This window comes from Zonotrichia leucophrys, chromosome 12 (genome assembly GCF_028769735.1).
Source record: "Zonotrichia leucophrys gambelii isolate GWCS_2022_RI chromosome 12, RI_Zleu_2.0, whole genome shotgun sequence".
Classification (NCBI taxonomy): domain Eukaryota; kingdom Metazoa; phylum Chordata; class Aves; order Passeriformes; family Passerellidae; genus Zonotrichia; species Zonotrichia leucophrys.
The window spans coordinates 11,921,930-11,943,949 of NC_088182.1; the positions used below are offsets into that span (position 1 = coordinate 11,921,930).

Sequence of the window (22,020 nt, forward strand, 5' to 3'; positions counted from 1 at the left end):
CAGCGTGGCAAGACTGACTGCATCAGCCTCACAGACAACAGGAGGGCTGGGAAAGCCCCCGGACAGTGCCTGGCAGCCCGGGATGGGGCTGCAGAGAAGGGCTTCAGGACAGCACCCACACGGACACAGCCCCAGGTTCAGAGGCGGGAGGAGGGAAGCTCCGGGAAGCCATGGGAACAACAGCACAGCACAAGGCGTCCAAGGGCTAATTAATCATCCAGGAATAACTTGAGAAGGAAAGTCCCTGCAGTGGGGAGTGAACATGCCAGAATTGGATTTCTGCTAAATGATGGAGGGAGGGGGAAGAAGGCATCCTCCTGCCTTTATCACACTCTGCTGAGAAACACTTGGCTCAACTTTTGAAACCAAGTGACATGACACAAACTACACCTCCCTCCTCCAGTCATGAGACAGGAGAGAAAAGGGAATGATCCTACACCTGGTCTGTGCTCCCCAGGAGTCAGTACATGTACTGCCATGGCACAGGAAGGCCTCACCTTCCCATCAGAGCAGAAAGCTACACCTGAGTCAGCAACACCACTAGCCAATTCACAGGAAAGGAATTTCAGTTTAAACAAGACGTTAAAATTTTAGTCAAATGTATAATTGTCTACACCCCACAAAAACACTTCTCTAGGAGTCCGATCAACTCAAGGTTGTTTCATTCCCATGTGCAAACAAAAACAGCATGTCCTCACAACATGTGCATACACAACTAGAAAGCCAAGCCTCTATCAGAAAGACAGAACCGAAGAAAACAACTGTAGTGCCAGAACAGTGCAAGTGACATAAAGCTACAAACTGTCTCCAAAGCCTAAGAGTGCTGTAACCACCTCTGTAGGATTAAGGTAATCCTAAATCTCAGGTTACTTCAGGTCTCATCAAGGTCAAAAACCTGTCTAGTTCTTGCAAAGACCTCCCAGAGGCTGGCAGAGTTGTTAGTGCTGTTCTGCATCTCACATTAATGAATGAATGTTACCAATCTTCAGTGCCGGCGATAACAGGAAGGTCCACCCTCAGGCACTGGAGAGAAAATAATTGGAAGACAGGGCTACAAAAAAAAAAAAGATGCCTCAGCAAGACCAAAGAAGCAATATAATAATGCAGAGGTTTCCAGGCACCAAAGCGACCTCTGTGCTACTAACAACGTGTTTATTCACACTGGGGGTAGGTCAAGATAGTTATATGAAACAGCATGTAAAATCTTGCAGAGATAAATGAGCCCATTCAGATAGGGCTGTCTAACATCTCCTGTGTAACAGACGCCAGGCACAAAAGCTGCAAGGGTTGGACTTTGTGAAGCCAAAACCAACACATTTGAAATTATCAGAACTGATTACTGTTTGGGGAAATCCTTGGCCACAACATACACCAAGATTCAATTTTTCCATTTGAACCAGAATTGCTACACTGACTGTGATTCACTGTGCACAGGGCTGTTCAAAGGAAATCCCCATTCATGCAGCTCTGCACAGCTCAACCCATCTCCACTCTGCTCTGCAGCACCAAAGTACTGAGGATTGGAGCACATTTTGTGGTTTGGGGTAAGTAACACATCAAAAAGTAATGTACCAGTTACTTTAGCTTTACAAAAGATTTGTGGTTTTTCTCAGTTTTGATCATCTCTGATTCTGAGCACCTAACAGCACTGCTCTATGCAGGCTTGTTTTGAAGCATATAAACCCAGGTACCATCCTGCAGATGCTCTGCAGCTTAATGACAGAGTTAATCCAGCTATCACTGTCCAACTATTTCCCTGAGAAGCAACAGGCAAGGTAATTAATTTGAACATGTTCTGCTCAGTTTGGCTGGGACAGAATGAATTTTCTTCACAGTAGCTGGAACGGGGCTGGGTTTTGGATTTGTGCTGAAAACTATGCTGATAACACAAGCATGTTTTTGTTACTGCTGAGCAATGCTTACATAGCATCAAGGCATTTTCTGTCCCTCACCCCACCAGTGAGTTGGCTGGGGACGCAGAAGAAATTGGGAGGGGACAGCAGATCCCCAGTGACTCAAGGGATACCCCATACTACATAATATCATGCTCAGCACAAAACCAGAAGAAAGAAGCAGGGGGGACATTTGATGTCACCTGTCTTCCCCAGTAACCATTACACATGATGGATGGCTGAACACCTTCCTGCCCATAGGATGTGGTGAATAAATGCCTTGTTTTGCTTTGCTTATTAAACTGTCTTCATCTCAACACACGAGTTTTCCCACTTTTACTCTTCCAGTTCTCTCCCCCATCCCACAGCAGGGAAGTGAGTGAACAGCTGTGTGGGGCTGAGTTGCTGGCTGGGCTTAAACTATGACATGTGCAACTGTACCTTCAGTGCAGATTGGAACAGGCACTTTGGAATTATCCCCCAAATCTGAATTTCATCAGTTCATTTTGACATTCACACATAGTACTCACTCAACACAAACACAGAGCACCAGAAGTAGCCCAAAACCCGCACACCCCAACACCAGAACTGTCCCACCAGCCACTGCCCTTCAGCACTGCTGTGATGATGTGAAATATCTAAAATGAGCCCTTATCCTGTCTTCAAGCTCCAGCCATCACCACAGCATTGCCATGTGAGTGTCCAGCAGGAGGAGGTGACACACAGGCAGGCTGCTTTCTGCAGCTGCACACTGAGCAAGATTTGCAGGACACAGTCACTACAAACACATGCACGGCCTGGAAAGTGTTGCTGCTTTTCCATGACCATTATGAAGGTGTCTTCAAGCTTCTGTGCATAAGTCAGCTAGATTTAATTCCCCACGAGCTTTCACATACAGACACCTACCCTTCACCTCTACTGGAAACCATGACTAGTCCTCTCAAAGAAGGAATGGGATTGCTTTCTTCCTGAAATTCCCATTCTTAAGTAAACAATACTGTGTGCTGTATCTTGATGGAAAAATGCTCTCCCCTCTTTCTGGGGAAACAATGAAGCTCAAACACTTCTCTGTATGCTTGTGCAACACAGTAAGCACACTTCCATGTGCACATCCCACCAGGCTGTCCCCTGCACCGTGTGGATTTGAGCCCTGTGTGTTTAACACCCCACACACGACAGCGCTGTGTTTATACAGTTCCAGCTACAAGCCGCTAACATAAGGAATCTACGCTTGGCTCCAGGCCCAGATCATTCATCCCACTGTGGCAGCCACTATCAGCCAGGCTCTTCTGAGAGGAGCTTTCACGGCCGGAACACGGGGCAGAGTCTGCGGAGGCACAGTGTGCACGGGTGGTCTCCAAGCACCTTAAAGAGGAGCAGCTGGGATTAATGGCACAGCTTGAGCACACATTAGCCCCAGCTGTGACACCCGCTCATGCAAACCATACACCCGCAGCTCCCACTCAAACTCACTCCCTGCACAGCAAAGCTTGGCTTCAAATGTGTGGGTTTTCCATGGCCACAAATAGTCCACGTCCCCATCTCACCCCAGCTTGCCAGCCCCAGGCCCCAGAACTATCCTCCTGTGCCGTGCCAGGGCTCTGCTCAGGGGCCATCCTGTCACTCTCTAGCAAAACAGAGGCAGGTCTGCCCATCTGACACCATCAGCCTAACCCAACTCAGCCAGGAGCTGCTCAGCCGTGACACGCTCTGGCTGCTAACAGTTTCCAAACTGGCCAGCGCTCAGAGATGCTACCTTTCCTCTCCAGAGGCTGGGCTTCAAATCCTCCAACTAAAGGCTTCACACAAGTCTTTCCAAATTTCACAAGCCTGCAGATCTCTCCCAGTCTTCAGGGACAGCACTCCATCACACACATGCTGACCAAGAAGGGTGCAGGCAATTACCCAAATCCTCACCAGCTGCACGATCCCATTTTCAATCTGCAGTCTCACATTGTTCACATTTGCAAGCCTATTGTATTTCACATTTTTAACACAACACTAAAAATGCAAAGCACTGGCTCTAGAGACAAATTTTCTAGAGCTGGAAGGAATAGTGGCAGCAACTTTGCAAGCTACATTGCTCTGTCTGACCTCCCATACCTCTTCCAGGTACCTACCAGGTTTGATGCACCATTAGACAACATTGTTTTTAGCAATTCCTCCATTTCACCCTGAAAAATGTTTACTGGTGTACTTTTTCTTTCATCCAACCACAACAAGAGTCCCACATGTGTTTATCTTACTCCCAGAGGAAGTCTGGGCTGCTTCTTTCAGCTTCAACATTTGAGCTTAAATGCTGTAGCTAACCAGGCACTGCTTCAGAAGTCTGAGTTACTTTTCTTACAGGTAGAATAAGAAATATTCTGCAGGTTGTTAAAGCCTATGTTTAAGCAATAAAGCTGGTTAATTTAAATATTTGCACTTCCTCTGCCTTAGGCAGTGCTTTCAACCAATAGCTACAGCACTATGTGTGAAGCAGCTCATTTTTTCTCTTTGCAAATAAAACCTTTCAAAGTGACATAGTTTCATTTAGTTATTTATCAGAAGAAATATTTCTTTACTCAAATACCGAACTCCAAGCTAGGCTACAAAACCACAGCAAAATTTGAAATGTTGAGGTAGGGCTTTATGCCACTAACTTCAGAGGGCTTCCCTGTTTGAATCAAGAGTCAATCAGCAGAGCTTTCCACCCAGAAATCCCAGACATCTCCACTGTTTACAGGGCCTGAACTAGCAGCTCCTCACTCAAGTCTGCTGCTCATAGTGCTTTCACAGAAAAGCAAACCTTCTCCATGACACAACCCTCACAGAGTAGCTCCAAACTGCCTCTTCCCAGAAAGCAGGAGATTGGGATATACTACAGTGAGAATCCCAATGGCAAAGCAGTTAATTCCATGGGACAAGGTCTGTGTAATACCCTTGTCCAGGAGTAGCACATGCTTCTATCCCTGTAGCAGCAGATGTCTGCAAGTCATTAGCATGCTCAGCAATGCTCACTGAGCAGCCACAGATCATCCAGTGTGACAGCACCAAGGGCATGCTGAGCCACCCTGCTGTACAGTGGCTGTGAGCTGAATGCAATCAGCCTTTCTTCACTCGTGTATTTGGAGAGAATCTGGACACTAGAAGACTCTCTCAGGCTCTTCTATGTCTTTTTGGATGACTCTCTCAGGCTCTTCTATGTCTTTTTGGATGCAAAAAACATAACTGGCCACCTGGGAGCTGCAGGCACTCCTGGGTCACCGGACTGTGGCCTCCCACCAAGTAGACAATTCACTTGGTCACTAGCACCTTGATTGACCTGACAATCCCTGCTCTTGCTCAGCACCCAGGTTAGGCCAGAGAAGTACTATTAGCACAGGAGCTGGTTTATCAACATGCAGCAACCTCTGCAAGATGGGGTCTTCTCCAAAGCAGCTGTATTGGCCTATGGCAAGTTACCCTCCCTGCTTTGGCCACCCAAGTTCAATGTCAGTGTTCAGTTGTCCAGCACATATGCTGCATCCTCTATTAAGAGCATCAAACTCACATAAGTCAGCACTAAATAGCACAGGAACACATGATCACAAAGTACTGAGAGCATTAAGGTGGCACCACCACAGAGGGTCCTCCATGTCTTAGTCATGACTTTCTGACAGTAGCAGTGTCCAGCACCGGTGAGCTCCAGCTGTGGCACCAGAAGTCACTGCCCTTTTAAGCATCATCACAAATTTTCCTGGCAGCCACCAGCCTAGATTTTCTCCTTCTTCATAGCTGCATTTTTACTACATGCCTACAAGAGTTACCAAAAGCAATAATCCCCAGAGACAACTAAAGCTGTTTCTATTTGACTTTTAATTAGATCATTGATCTTGTTCTAGCGGTTACATGAGCTATAGGATATTTGCATGCAACCACACTGGTAATCAACAGCCGGAACAAAACTGAAACAACACGACAAAATACCATCTGTGGGAACACTTGGGATGTTAAAGTCTGCTCAGACATTAGCTTGTCCCCTACAGGGGAATTTGGTAACAAGCCATGTCTGGGGAAGTAACAACTGCCCAGAGAGCCACTGCAACTAGAGTGACATCAGCAAACAGGGGGCTCAAAGATGCCTGGACTTCAGATTACTTGGGAGACCAACAAGCAGCATTACTTCTAGTTTTGCAGAGAAACTCTACAGAAATTCACTGTCTAGCTGTGATGGTGAGGCAACATATGATACCTTGCACCATCAAGATGACAGTTAGACACCAATTTGGTTTAGCAAGCCAGCATTTCCTGTTCTGTAGCAAGGATCAAAAGCAGAGAGATAAATCCAAGATGTGTGTCTCACACCATGACAGATAGAAGGTGTATTTATTATACTGTCAGTTCCCAGTGTGGAAGATGTGTCAAAGACAAATGCAGGACCCTGCACATATACCCCAGCTCAGGCTCTTTGTTCCTGCAGTCTGAGACTAGGGAAACCTGCTCCTATCACTCACCTTATAACAAAGGGAGGATCTGTGCAAAGCTGAAGCTCACCTCCAAGATGTACCCAGCAGTGTTTTAGCACTGAGATTTAAACTAGTTCCAAGACCTGGCTTGCCAGTATTTGCCTATGGAAAGTCCACTAAAACTGCTGCACCTACTACTGCAAGGTTGTTGTGAGAAAAGGGAATGCAAAACAGTTAATTACACCAATTAAAGGAAACACAGATAGAGCAAGTCAGTATCTAGCCGAGGGGAACAGCATTTCCTCTTCTGTGTTTGAATAACCTTCAAATGCACATATCATGGGTGATTGCCTTCTGCTGCAGGGCCCCAGAGCAGACACAACATACTGTACATCACATAGCTCACCACTTGCTCATTTTGGGCCCACCAACTACGACAGTGCATTTTATGTAGGCTCAGAAATGCAGAATACATTATCTCCTTACAAGAGAGGCCACAAACTAATCAAAACCAGTAGGCAGCCACAAGCTCACAGGGCAGTCTGAAATTGCTGTGGGCTGGGAGGTGCAGAGACCAGCCACCAGCTTCCTACCCCCAGGTCAGGCTGGGGCAGCCCCCAGGGCCAGACATGCTCACAGCACCAATGCAAAAAACAGGAGTTGGCATTTCAGAGCAGCATTTAATAGCTCAGCCCAGAGCTCATCACACAAGTTTCAGCACAAAAAGTGTGTGGAAGCACATCAGCTGTGTGTGGACTAGCAGTTGCTCTGCAGCAGAGCAGCCATGCAGAGGGCTGTGGCCAGTGTTGCAAATGCCTGCACCCCACCCAGGCAGGCAGGATGCAGCAAGAGCCACCCCAGCAGCAGGGGGAGAGCAGAGGGCGGCCGACAGCCTCTGCTCAGCACAGCACCCACACCGTGCCAGAACCAACCGCAGCAATGTGACAGTGGGATGTGCTGCAACAGCCATTGCCCAACCTGCCCCCTCAGCAGGGCAGGCTGTGCCCACCTCGCCCTCAGAGGAGCCATCATTTGGGAACGGTGCTGCCACGCAGCCTGGCCAGCTCATGCCACAGTAATTCAATGCTCTGACAAATAAATGCGTCACGATTTACAGCATGGCCTGAAGCGAGGGAGAAGGAGCCACGGCCCATGATGTCAGTGCAGCCCACAGTCATTTTTGTGCTGTTACTGGGTAACGCTGCCAGGAGAGCTCATGCAACCTGCTGCTGCTGTTAAAACAGCTTGTCCCTGTGCATAGCCAGGGAAGGCCATAGCCTAGATGGTCAAAGCTCTGCCACTACCAACTCATCAGCCTGATAGTAAAACTTGCTATATTGCAGTGACCCAGACAAATTAACTCTGAAGTATCTGCTGAATTTACGCTTCAAAGTAAGAGATTGCCTTCTGTATTTACTGTTCCTTCCCATTAGTTTAGTTGTTTACTTCTCCAGGTTGTAAGGAACAGCAAAGGGCCATCGCCTCACCCAGAGGAAGCATCCCACTGGTAACTAGACAGCGCAGCTGCTTGTGTGGCCGCTCTTCTCAGACACTTTAGAGAGACATGGCTGTTTTCTTTCAAGGGCAATATCAGCAGGAGGTTCAAAGAACTTCAACCCATCACACCAGGGGAGACAGGATTCAGCTACTCCACCCTCTGCTCACTCCCAAGCAGCCCAGGGCAGTGTCTGCTGCCTTACTCACCACAAGGGAGGATGTGCCAGGCAACTCTTGCTTCCCCAGGAACTTGGGCAAAATTTCATTTGGCTGCTGTTTGAAGTGGCCTAGCTTGCATTCACTGACACAAAAAATCCAGTTTATTTTTGCAGTGGCTGTATCCCAGTTACCATGTACAAGAACAGTAGGAACTAGACATAGCATACATCTCACTATGGATGTTAGACTTCAACTGCTTGCAGCAGAATAGTGCTTACACAAGGATTTGCAATCCATTAGGTGAACCCAAAGCCCACCACAGCAGATCCAATCCTCACTGTGATGAACCACATATTATGTAGGCATCTTCAAAATTCAAGGTTAGCTGCAGGAGGGACAAAGAGCCAAGGGGGGCTGACAGACAGATTAGAGACCACATCAGAGCCCAGAAAACCATCTGGTTAAGATACAGCAGACACTTACTTCAAGGCTTTTGAGTACAGAACCAGGATTTATCTCCTAATGATGACCTAGAAGAAAGTCCTCCCTAATAGATTACAGAGCATGAGTTCTTCCTTAGGAGGAACACAAACAAGCAGGAGTGCAACTACACAAACTTTTGCCTTGTGGGGAAAGAAAATCTTTCACCAAGTCCCCAGAAGCAGAACCTAGGGGGAAAAACTCACTGGAGTTTCATTGCACAAATCCAAATAAACAGGCAGAGCTTGCTTAGCCCATTGCACAGAACCTCAGATCTCAGTTGACTCAACTCTGAACCCGAGGTCAAGTTCCCAGGAAGAGCAAGGGGAGCTCTACTCACCCCACCCAGTGGGGGGGTTGCAAGAGGGTCGGGTGAGTATCCACGTTTACCACACACACAGGCAGACAAGTACAGCAATCGAGAAAAGATACAGAAGCAGCTAGCACAAGTTTCACAGACACAGCATCTTCCTGAAACTGCTACTCCATTTCCTCCAAACATCACCTAAACACACATACTGTTCCCCCACCACTTTTGACCATCAGCAGGAATTCAGCCTGCAGCAAGCTAAGCAGTGCCATGCAGTGAAAGCTGTACCACACTGCTCAGATCTCCTAACAAGGGTGGGTGCCTTCCCCTAGTCTTTTCTACATATATTTTGGGGTTGAGTCTTGCCACAGCAGCTAACATCCAGCTACACAGCACTTCCTCTGGCAGAGACACGCTTGGTATATCCAATTCCGCTTTTCTTGCCACATCCAAGCTGATGGCAGCTACCCACCCCATCTACTTCCACCCACCATCACTACCATGGTGCACTCCTCCTCCCCATGGCTGGTACTCTAAACAGGACCCACAGTACTACCAGAGGACACCAAAAAAGGCAAGAAAACCCCACAGGCACCTGCAGTTTGCCTACAGAAAGCCTGGCTACATCACCAACAGCCAGAGTCATGCTCAATGCTTCGTAAGCAAGAGCCACTGTGACAGGCTCTTCAGACACACTGGTACCACACCAGACAGAGCCAACCACCAATTCACTGAGCTCTGTGTCTCTTTTACTGTAATGACTTATGACTCAGGTGACATATTCATGAGCTCTCTGTCATGCCAGGCAATCAAGGAAGACAGGGCCACTTGGTGCTGGTGGCAGGGACCTGGTAAGCACCACAGTACAGCAGAGGTTTGTTCACTCCAACATAACCAGCAAAACACTTTTGCTCTGGTGTGCTTGCTAAACGTGGATTAGTGGTCTAAACTTAGCAGACTGTTGTTCAGGGCCCAAACTAGCTGCTCATCAAAGTCTTTTTCTGTGCAGCAGAGAGAAAACAGAATTCTTCTGCAGCCTGGGGGATTCAGAGACCATTGTTTTACTTCCCATTGCTTGGAGCAGACACAGAACAATGCTGGCAACATCGCAGCATGACCACACACAAGGCAAACCACATTCTTAGGTTACAGTTGTAGGCTAGAAAAGAGTTATCCTAACCCACTTAGATTTAAACATCCTCATGTAAGTCAATACAGGACGTGGCATTAGAATATGGAGCAGTTAAGTTCAGTCCATCTTGAATAGCTGGCACAGCCTTCAGTGCCTTAAATGAAAAAGCTGTTTAGCACATTAGTCTAGCTGGCCCTAAGTAATTTTACTGAAGTTTGATCACTTTACAAGTTTCCGCTCATATGTAAAAGAATGCAAGAACAGTCTGTGTAAGCTACCTTAAAGTCTCCTGTAACTTGGAACTCATTGTTCAGGCAAAGGCACTTTTTCATTACACCAGCAGTCCAGCCACTGAAACAGAAGGTCCTGAGGAGACCAAGTACCTTCCAAAGCTGAAGCCACCTCCAGCAAAGAGGTCCACTGCACATCTATCAAAAATTATTTTCAAGGGGAAGGAGTGTCATATTTCCAAGAAGCAGAAATCTGCTTCCAAGACACACTGGATATTTTCCAGAAAGCAGCATCCAGGGAAGTCCCAGATAAGTGGCAGACAAAATGCAAGCGTATTTTGACTAACTCTTTAGGATGTGTTAATAGAACATTGAGTGAGATAAAAGAGCCCTTAAGTGTACACAGGCTGAAAACACATTTTCTTTTTTCAGTTTTCAAGGACCTAGCTCTAAGCATTACAGGACAACACATTTACTGTTTTACAAGAGACTAGTTTTCCCTCTAGAAATGTACAGTTTGTTTTGCCACTCTTTAATGCACCAGCAGCATGGGAAGAAAGTAGGTTTTCAGCTGTTTTCCTAAAATGAGATTACTATAAGGTCCTCAGACTCACGGGTCTTTGATCTTAAGCACACTATAGACCACAGTGTGTGCATCAAGTACTTGGTCATTAGCCAGAACCCCACCCAATGCACAGATTACGTTTGAAGTACCAACTGACCATGATTATAACCCCATCCTCTCCTCACCCATCTCCTGCCTGGCATAGCTGAACTCCCTGCAGGCACTGCAGGAGGACACAGGATCACCACAGAGACAAATCTGTAAACAAATCACACAACAGTAGCCATGGCCAGCAGTGGATCCTACTGCCATGGCACAGACATGCCACTGCCCATCCACTGACTTTCATTGCCACTTCACATCCTGCCATTTTGAGGCAAGCCAGGTCAGCTCACTTACCTGGTGAAATTGCAACCTGGCAGAGAAACCACATTTTTCAGTTTACTCAATCTGACTGTAGCAGCCCAAGACAGCAGTTTTACTCAACAAGGCAGCTTGGCACCCCTCCTCCCTCTACCAGAGACACAAGGCTGCTGGATGAGCAGTGGCCATGAGAACACTGCAAACAGGTACTGAGCAGCAGAGTTTGCACCTAGGACCTGCTGGCTGCAAGCCTGGGTGCATCTTGGCAGGTCTCACCCCAAAACCATTTGCCAGGCTTCAGGCATCCAACTCCTCTGCTCTTAAGCTATATGAGTTTACTCCTGTTACCAGGAGTTTCTAGGGACAAGCTAAATCCCAAATTAGCTTCAACTCCCCTCCCTTCTCTGCTAAGCAATCTGTAGAGTTGATCTGCCCCTTCACCAAGAGAAAGCCCTTGTGCTCTACATTCCTGGCATCCTACTCCCAATGCCTGTCATGCAGCATGCCACTCAGCACCCAGGAATTTGCAATTATCTCAGTCTAGCAGACACTGAAAAAGGCTAGACTTAACACTTGTTAACACTTGAGCAGCACAGCAGCCACCTCACTTTGAGAAGAAGGCTCTGTGAAGTCACCTCCTCCCACAGCAGCGTTTTCAGAGCATTCACTCCCATCTTTGCTGGACGGCACAAAGCACCTATGTGCTTCATGGTCTTTTTTACAGTTGATCATACATGCAGTCAATTTTGCATTGAAGTGGAGATACTTCATGCCTAGAAGAAAAGCTTTCTGAAACTAGCAAAAGACTCTGAGCAAAGACTAAACCAAGGGTAAAAGCAGCAGGAGAGGTAGGGCTTCTAATGTCCATCCAGAAAGGGTTGTGGTCAAACACTGTGCATAGGCAGACTTATTTTAAATAGACAAACACTGAATGCCAAAACCTTGCTACTGAAAAGGTTTTTAAATGTGGTTGTAGTACAGCAGCAGTAGCTGAGCCATAACACATGGCTTCCAAAATGTTCCTGGAAGTTAAATAATAACTGGAACAGGCACTGCATCCACTTAGCAGAGGTCTGATGGCATTATTAATGCCAGAAATCCAGCAGGCACAGCTGTCAGGTTTCCCCAGTTGATTTGGCTCAGAGTTGGCCCTAAACACCCCAGGCCCTAAAGACCAACCTGGTCATAAAAGTTCTCCACCTAGAGCCTTTACTAGTTGTTTTTTTTTTTTCACTTCAGCTCCAGGGTCTGCAATGGCCCTGGTTTTGTTCAACAACACAAAAGAGACTAAACAGTAGGGGGAAAAAAAGAAAGCCTCAAGTTCTTCAGAACCTGCAGGGAAAAGCACACCAGGGACAGGTAGGCAGTGATCCCAGTGTACACTGCATCTGGAGGAGAGATGCCAAGGGCTTCAGCCCTTCAACCCAGCAAAGCACTGCAAGGCTCAGTCAGAATGTCTTTTTTGGAAAGGCCATTCAGAATGTTTTTTCAGGACAGGCTCAGTTTATCCAGGACTGTACAGTAGGGCTCCTGTGCTACTCCTTGGCTCCAGCTCAGGTGGCAGAGCACTGATGGAGCTGTACACTCCTTCATGCACAGGCTGGGATATGGCAAAAGCATTAGCAGTCGTAGTCATTCCATTCTCTCGAAGCTTCAAGTTCTCTCATGGTTTGGGTTTTTTAAATTTTATTTGGTTTTTTAATAACCAACACAAAGCAAGTAAGCTGTAAAACAAATAGACATGTCTTAAACGATTACAGACACCCTGCAGTTCAGCCTAACCATGTAAAGGAGCTGTGCTGCTGCAGCAGCATTTCTAGAACGGAAGTCACTGAGAGCCAGACCTGACTGGAGCAGCCTTGATCTCCCAAGCCCGTCACCCTCGGGAAGTTCCACAGACAAAGAGGAAGGCAGCTGGAGCAACAACATTTTTCTAGGGAAAACAATACAATAGGAGGGGAATGCTGGCCTGGTGTTGGAGCTAGTCAACACAACAACCTGCCACAGAAAGGTGAGCTCTGATGTTAGCAAAAGCTCAGCCCAGGAATCAGCAGCTGCAATTCGAACCCCACTGAGTGCAAAGGGACTCCATCTCTAAGTAAATAATTAGCACCAGTTTAATTCCCAGCTGCAAGTTAGCTGTTCTGCCCAGGGAGGACAATCAGCCAGTTGGGACCAACAGTCCTCACTTCTTGTCCAAAGCTGCTTTTACACACTAGCAGAGGGGAAGAAGAGGGTACCCAGCTACAGGTTTCCAGAGAGGGCCAGGTCTCCCCCAAACTGGAGAAGTTTCTATTTTCTTGCTATTGTAGCTAAGGCCTTTGAAGAGAAACAGCTTTTACCTTGGCCAAGCATTTTAGACAACTGAGGAGAGCTACACTCTACAAATTCAGCTGTGCAATTAATCGAGGCCAGAATCATCAGGAAGCAGTAGTTATAGTTATCTGGCAAAGAGCTAGAAAAGGCATTCACATTCCTTCCCAGAGATCTCTCAGGCATTCAAATTGCTGCTTTACAGACTACGTTATGGCCACACCTGAGCTATTCCCCAAACGGTCACCGAATGCATTCCTGAGGGATCATCCGCAATCCGACGTGCATGCCAGCAGCCTCCGTCTCCAAACTACCAGCTATCAACCAACTCCACGCCCAGTACGGCACAGGCAGGCAAATCTCATGCCAGCTCTAAGCACCCACTGCCTGGGCTTAGCAGGGTTCCTTGGACATTTCCTGCCCTAAGCTATCGCAGCAGAAAGATTGAGAAAGCGCAATCCTACTCAAAAGTTGCAACTGTGCTTAGGCATCGGTGCTAATCTGAACACTGGCATCATCTACTGGGCTGTGCTGAGCAAAGTCTCCCCACTCCTATCCTACCTACGGCTGCAGCTATTTCTACACAGCCGTGAGAGCCTGGCTCCAGCACGGTGCCGGAGCCCAGGTACGCCCAGCTAGAGCAGCATCGTCCCGCCGCACACCCTGCCGGGCTGCGGGAGGGGTCAGTGCCTGAGGAACTGCCTGCACAGGGAGAGAACTCGCTCCGGCACTAGGTTTCTTCAGGAAAGACCTGAAAGCAAAGTTTCACCTATGAAGCAGTGATCATGAGGCACGCTGAGGACAGGAGCTCGCTGCCAGCCCCGACAGCCGGGTTGTGGGGCAGCCCCACGGCACACCCAGCTCTTTAAAAACAGAAGCAGCAGCAGCCCCTCAGCTTCCAAGCCCGCAGCCCCCACTGCCCTGAGCCCCGCCATAGCTCCGCCAGGCAAAGGTCCAGCGCAGGAAAACACACAATTAAACGAGAAAACAACAAAACGGCCCGCCGGAGACGCACTCACCGATGGAGACCAGCTTGATGCTCTCCCGCTCCAGGAACTCGAGGGCCACCGAGACGTTCTCCAGCTGCATCTGGCGGAATGTGGGCCGCTGGTGGTACTTGCGGTACATGCGCTTCTGGCTGAGCACCTCCAGCAGCGCGATCAGCCGCAGCCCGTCGCTCAGGTCATGCTGCAGGTTGCCGATGCGCTTGTTGACGCAGCGCAGGTGCTCGTTACACCAGCGGGTGAAGGTGTTCTGCTGGATCCGCTTCCAAGGCGCGTCCTCCGCCAGGTCCTTCTCGGTGGCGGGCATCTCGCCGTCGGGATCGGCCGCTCTCCGCGCGCCCTGACCCCGCGCCTGCGTGCTCATGGCCGGCCCCGCTCCGCCTCCTCGATCCGCTGCGCTCCGCCCGCGCCCCGCCCGGCTGCCTGCGGGGAGGGAGGGAAAGGAGGGAAGGAGAGAGTGAAGAGCGCCGCGCTCAGCAGAGGCCCCTCTCCTTTTCCTGCTCTCACTGCCGCCGCTACCGCCTCCCCCGCTACCCAACCCAACCGTTCTGCGCGGCCCCGCGCCGCCGCCCGGCCTTTATCCACGGGGAGCGGCACGCCCTCCGCCCCATCAACCCCGCGCCCCGCCGCACCGGCCCGCGGGGGCCGGCCTGGGAATGGGATGGGATCGGATGGGCGCGGCTCGGCTCGGCTCGGCTTGGTTCTGCTCTCCTCGCCTGTCCTGGCTTGGTTTGGCTTGGCCTGGCCTGGCCTGGCCTGGCAGAGCCCTTGATGGACCGGGACCACCCTGGGCCGATACTCACCTGGCCGAGGTGCCGGGCGGGGCTGGGCACGGCCCCCAGGCACGGGCAGGAGCGCAGCTGGCCTGGCGCTAGTGCCCGCTGCGGGTGCAGCGCCCTCGCCCCACAGACAAATGAAACCCGCAGTACAACGGGAGCGCAGCCCCCCACCCACCCGCACACCCCCAGCACAGCCGCGCTCAGTCAGGCCGCCCGCCGTGTGACGGCCGCGGGTGGGTGCAGCCAGGGGTGGGTGACACCTCTGGCCGGGCCTGCAGAGCTGTGCAGGGCGGCCGGCAGAGCCGGGGCTCCGGGCTGGGGGGGTTCGGTTCTGCCCGCGCCGGGAGAGGCTGAGGGTCCTCCCACGGGGTGCGATGTGGCAACGGGACGGCAACCTCTGTGCCGACACACACGATTTTATCGGCCATTTGAAAATAATAGAAACCTCTAAAAGCAGTCAATTACGGTTCGAATTCTTGAGGAGGGTCCTTGCTTTTTCCCCCACTTTTGTGACTGATTTCCTGGCGGGCCACTCCCTGCTGACATAGGAGACTGTGACTTGCCGCTGACTCATTTGATGACAGCAGAGTCAATAGAACTACTCCAGCTGCCTTGCTGCAAACTTAATTTTTGGAGGTCGCCGAGACATCTCATGACACTTACTGGGTCTCTGGAAGCTGCGGGGAGGTGTCCCAGTGTGTCCCTATCCCGAGGGAAGCCCGTGCCCACCCGCTAACCCAGCACGCACTTACAGTCTTGGCTTTGCTACCAGGAGCTGCTCCACTGATCCAAGCGAAGTATGTGCCTGTCTACCTATTTACATCAAGGCTTCCACTCTGAAAGGTGCAGATGTCTGTCAGAGAAAACAAATCCATTAAAATACAGTCAATAAAGTCTTATTTAATTAAATTATTATAGTCGTTCTCAGCTAGAAAATCAGAATGCAGATGTCAAATTATTTTCTTTCAAGGGTGTTATTCTAATACCTCCACTAAACCATCACACCATGGTTTCTCTCCAGTGAATTAATAGACCCTACCCCCAGAATAATTTAAATTAGATGCATTTTTGACAATAAAGAATGAAGCAAATACAAAGGTGAGGTAATGTGGGAGTTATGTCTAAACTTCCATTGTTCCCTAATCAGCATTGCCTCCTGTTTTAAAACTATCAAAGAAATCAGAGATGAGATTTAGCATACTGAAATGTTGAAGTGTATCTCATGGCACAGCAGCCACTGCCCTTTCCTCAAATTACTGAGCCAAGCAGCAGGAAGTTGCTTCTATTATTCAAATAAAAACTGACATTAAGTGAGAACTTTTATTTGCAGCGCAAAACCATTGACATGGCATGGAGATGCCAGGGTAGGCAGTGCCTCTGTGAGCAGCTCTGCTGTCAGCGCAGGCTTGTCCAGCCCAGGGGAGAGCAGCCTGGAAATATGGAGCTGAGCCTTTTCTCAAGGACCTTTCTCCCATCATCCTATACTTCATCTTTTAATAGATACTAATTGCTTATTGACTTTGGCCTGGGCTGGGACTCCTTAGCAACCATTCCACATCCGGATTAGCTGATTGCTTATAATATTTTAATTTCCTTTCCTTTTCACTGCCACACCTAGTAATGCATACTCTTCAGTATCATTTTGTGCCCGTGCCATGCTGCAAGTTGAAGCTTCAGCCATTGTTAGGCAGTGAATAGGAATTACACAGGAAAAAGACAGAATTAGCACTAGGACCTCAATTTTTAACTTACATATTTAGCTAAAATTTTCAATAAAAGTAATTTTTTCCATAAACCCAGCAAAAAAAAAATTTCATCCTAATGATATACTGTGCAATGACATGCTCTGCACACATAAGGACAGTGGTTTCTTTGAGTGGTTTTCCACCACTCCATCCATCCATCCATCCATCCATCCATCCATCCTACCAGAAGCACGAAGGCACAAAACCAGATGTGAAGTGCTCAACAAAGCTCTGGCACAGACATGCAAGCCCAGCTCAGCCTGTCAGACTCAGGCCAGGGGCACTGGCACAATGGAGGCTGTTGCTGTTGGGACCATGCAGGGTTGGTGGGGTGCTGGTGGTCTGGATGCAGCAGCCCATGTCACAGCTGCCCTTCCCAGCACATCACAGGGTTTTGATCAGAATTCAGCCTTTTGCATCCTGACTGCTTTCATGATTATTGCAAAACAATGACTGCTTTATGGGAAGAGAATGAAAAAAGCAAAATAATTTCTGCTCTGAGGAACAGTTCTTGCTTCGTTCCTTTCTTCCCAGTCACAGATGACCCTCACAGCTACAGAAATCTGACCAAGATTTCTGGTTGATGGGAAGTGAAGAGGGGCAGCCCCTGCCTGCACAGTACTCCATCACCTGCACAGGTGACTGAGATTAGGAGAGCTGTCCTGTCTGGGACCTGCCTGGCCATAAATGTGATATCCAGCTGTAGCAGCAACTGCAGGGCTGGGCATCAATGCTTGGTCTCATCTACTGATGAGAGAGTCCCTCTGTACTGCTCTGGGATCAGATTCTTCTTGGGGTCACATTTGACCTGACAAACTGTATTTCCTTTGAAATGAAGTTGGAAGACAGTTAAACAAATGTGAACCTGTGTTTCATCAGGAGACAGAGAAATAAAAACAAGCTAACCCATGAATCTGTACTTGCTGGAATAACATCTTGGTACTGTATATTATTACAAATGAACTAATGTATGCCTTGCAGAAATACCTTATATGCATATTTATATGGGTAGATATTTGTGTGGATGTATGTATATAGGCAGAAAGAGAGGGAGATTTCAATGCTATGCTCTCGGGCGGATACTTTTTTTTATTTGTCCTGTATGACAAGGATCTTTCCATTCCATTCTTCCTTTACCCGCTAGACACAGATACAAGGAAAGAAGAACACAGTCATTGCTTTCTTGGTTACAACTTGTGTACAACTCTTTAAGCAGTTACACACAGCAATGGGTTTTTTTCACTATTTTAAAAATACTCTTCCTCTGTGGTAATTCACTGCAAGGCTGAATTTAAAAAGACCCTTGCTATTTGTTTTTTGGAGCGTGCTAACAGCAGAGGGAAATGGCAGTTCTAACACTGGCTGTTTCATTGAGGACAAGTCTGTGGAAGGCTGGTTTTGCAGAAGCAGAAGGGTGTGGGGTGCGGCAGCGTGGGCCCTCGCTGACACCAGGGAACTGCGCATGATGGAGTGACTAACGAAGTCAGGTCTGTTTCAGGGTAATCAACTTAGCACAGTCTCATGTGATGATATGTTCCTGGATTCCTCCAAGTCATGGGCCATACATGAGAGATCCCAGCCATTTGGGACACTGTACATGCTCTCTGCTTGACACATTGTTCAGCAACAGATTGCTTTGATTTTAAGAGCACAAGGACTGGAATTACTCTCAACTGTTAATCCAACATCTGCACACTTTGCTTAGAGCAGGAATCGGCCATGGCTGAGCATTCAGGCCAAGTCTTTGCAGGTAAAAGGACTTTTCTCTGCACCAGCAGGTCGTGCTTGTTATCGCCTCTCTGAGATTTCAGTGGTACTGCTAATACACAAGGAACAATAACTTTTATTCCCCACACTACAACTAACCCCACACAAGTGACTTTGAAGATGCATCATATCTCAGCAGAAATGTGTGGTGAAAAGCCAGCAGGATGCCTCCATCATTTCCAAAGGTTTCTGTCAAAGCAGCAGCACACTGAAGGTTTGTACCCTGGGGCTGTCAAACATGTGAGTTGTCAGGGCAAAGGCTTGGAAAAAGAATAATTGGGCTATAGCACCCGGGTAGCTTTAGAAATTTATCAGGAGATTTTAAATATTTATAATTTTTTGGCACATAATAGCCTTATCCAAACACAGGACAGCATTGTGCATTAAAACAAAAGCCATGCATAACAAATGCCATAAAACAAATTGTAGCACATTCAAGCCAGCGTGCAGATGCTAATCCTCACATCCCCACAGGGCAGCTCATCCGCTAACCCAGCACCCAGCAGTAACACTAAAGATCCAGCAGCTGTGGCTCCCAGTAGTTAAAGGTTTGCCTTTTCCGAAGCCACAGGCACTGTTAGTCAAAGGGATTTCATGACTAAGTGACCATAAATGGCATTGCTGCGCAGTTGGCAGCACCCAGCCTGGCTCAGCATCACAGCCGGGTCCTCCCAGCCTCCTGTGTCAAAGGTTTCCAAACACACTGCACATTTTCTTCACACGTTACCTGTTTACTGGTTCTGAAAGACAATAGAAGTGTTTATTCTCAATTGATGAAGTCGTCATTAAACCTCTCCTTTTGTTACCATGATCTCTACGAAGTGAAGCCAAACCAAGCCGTTCAAGTCAAAGCATGAATCAAATGGATTGCATCACATGGATTGCATTTTCCTTATTCAGCAGCTCTATGGAAGGCAAAGAAGCTCTGCATTATACAGTTATTGGCTAGGACCTTTGATACAACTTGTTCTGAGTTTTTCCATCTTCTCTTTCCTCCTCTGTTATCCAAGGAAGACAGCAGTATGAGAGCCTGTAGCAGCAGTTCAGTCCAAATTGGACAGAGGGATGTCTTTAGGCAGAGAAATCTCTAGAAATATGCTGAAAAATAGAACTTGTTCTAGAATTTGCATTGAAATTTATATTTGGAAAGTCTATTCGGGCAACAGTTGCTTCTAGTAGCAGTTGTGTCTGGGGAAATTTTCATCTCTCTACGTCTGGAAGAACATGGTTTTACTTCTGCGCAGAGTTCTTGCTTTATTATATATGTGTATATATATGTCTTGCTGCATTATATTATGTATCCAGAAGCTAAAACTGGTGCCAAAAGCAGCATCCATCTGGCAAACACAGTGTTTTGCCAGAACTTGCAGTGCTGCTTTTGCCTTGGGTCCCAGGGAGACCCACAGCTGGAATTTAAAGGTCTGGTTTTGACACAGGCTGTAAACAGCCCAAGAGCAAGCCTGCTTGTGCTTTTTGCTATCCTGAAATCAGAGGAGAAAACTAAACTGAAATCCATCTAGCACTTACTGGAAGAGCAAGGACAGGGCATTCCCTGGGAGTGTCTCATGCAGGAATTCACCTAATTTATTTGTCCAAACTACCCTTGCTGCTTGTTCCCATGGAAATGTTAGGAAGTTCATATCTTTTTCTTGGTTCATCTATTTTTCTGACTGATAAACTGCTGCAGGGCATTTAATTTTACTTCTGTTTAGTGAAGTTGATTTTAAATGAAAAAACACATGCAGCCATATATAAGCATCTCTCTTTCCAAAATCCAAACAAAGCTGTGTTGGTACCTGAGGTCAATGCCTGGCAGTGCAATTGTCCCCAGGGCAGTGCCTGCTCTCAGCCAGAACCCATCCCTGCCCCCAGCACCAGGAATGCAGCAATGGTTGCACTGTGGGTGTCCGTGTGAAACATAGCTTACCCAAATAAATGTGACTTGACATATCAAACATGAGGTTGAAAAATAATTTGAAATAGCAGCTCATTTTTAAAATAACTCAGGATCTGATTTCATGACCTGGGAAGTCAGATCCTATACAAACCCACACAATGCTCCAGTGTGCAGCTAATCAGGGCTTCCTGCCCCTAGCAGATACCGCAGGCACGGGCCTCATTAGACATTTTCTCTGCTTACTTCCAGCCTTACTTACTGCTTGTGTTTGCACTCAGGGTAACCAGAGTTCTCTTCCTAAGATGATACACCCATTTTTCTCAGGGTTTGAATTTCTGTGCTTTTACTCTGTGAGTTGGAGTTTGCAGGAGTGACAGTGTAAAGTTGGAATTAAGCATCTCACGTCTGCCAGAGCTCATGGACTGCACAGAATTCCAAGTGTTTCCCAGTTACTCTTCAGGAGCTGTTGTAACCTGAGATACAGATGAACAGTTTTGTTTGACTTCAGAGGAGCAGCCAAGCTCCTCCTTGGGACAGCTGGATGTAGCATAGGAAGGAACGCTTTCCAGGGGAACAGTGTATATTTTTTAAACAAACCAAAACTCTTCTGCGTGACATAAACAAAATTGTTGACCTATGTCCAGCCAAAGGGGGAGTTTGTTTGGCTCTCCTGGCACACACCCCAGGATGCAGCAGTGGGGTGAGAATGCCAGTGCACAGAGTGAGTGAAAACACAAAATCCCAGCTATTTCAGAGGAAAGGCATGACACTGTGGTGCTCACTTCTACCAACCCCACTTCAGTGTTCTCATGATGGCGAATAATCAACCCCAAAAGCACTTTTAAGTGGATTTGCTTTCTGCAAAAGGCTGAAGTCATGCTCCTTTCTCTTTTTTAAACATTCTTACAAAAATATTCCCAGACAGAAGTCTTGCGTAAAAGAAGCTTTAAGTCTACTGACTCATTTGAAAGCTGCTTTATTAGCCCCTCCATGGGCTGATAAGCCTAGCCTGGTGCATAAGGACACAAGGGCTGTACATTGTTCTGCTGCTCAGCTCAGTGCAATGCTGGGAGCCTGGGCTAGATCCAGCCAAGCAATTAGAGAATTTAACTTCCTCCATAAATACTTGTACGTGTGAGGCCATGTGTTTGGGGGCATTCCTCTACTTGAAAGGAATCTTAGGTTTTAAACATGTTGCAGAACCAGAAGGAATGGCAGAGGCCTCTGAGGACAGCATCACATTGATTTGGGTGAGAATTAGGAATAATAAAAAACAGAAGAAAAGCACTTGGACCTGGCCAGCACTTACCAGCCTCAAGCCACCCTTCCCCCTGCATAGCTGTTAGTCAGTTCTGCTATTAGTGAGTATATTGCAGCACAACAATGTTCTGCAGCTGAGCTCTGCCCAGCAACACCCTCGAAGAGGAAAGGCGGGTGTGCGGGTGCAAGAAGCACCAGCA

At 47.8% G+C, this 22,020-nt stretch overlaps 1 protein-coding gene across 4 annotated transcripts in view; it reads right to left on the bottom strand.

Moving 5' to 3' along the window:
- The window catches only part of FLNB (filamin B), an 88,361-nt gene that overhangs the window by 56,010 nt on the left and 10,331 nt on the right, over window positions 1-22,020 (bottom strand). For 3 of the 4 annotated variants that reach the window (XM_064723658.1, XM_064723654.1, XM_064723657.1), the window contains exons 3-4: window positions 15,904-16,004; window positions 14,388-14,795 (exon numbers count right to left, since the gene is read on the bottom strand). In XM_064723658.1, coding sequence (XP_064579728.1) covers window positions 14,388-14,736 — 349 coding nt within the window. In that variant the 5' untranslated portion in view covers window positions 14,737-14,795; window positions 15,904-16,004. Of the gene's footprint in view, window positions 1-14,387; window positions 14,872-15,903; window positions 16,005-22,020 lie in introns of those variants that run through there. The other variant, XM_064723656.1, reaches the window with a different exon arrangement.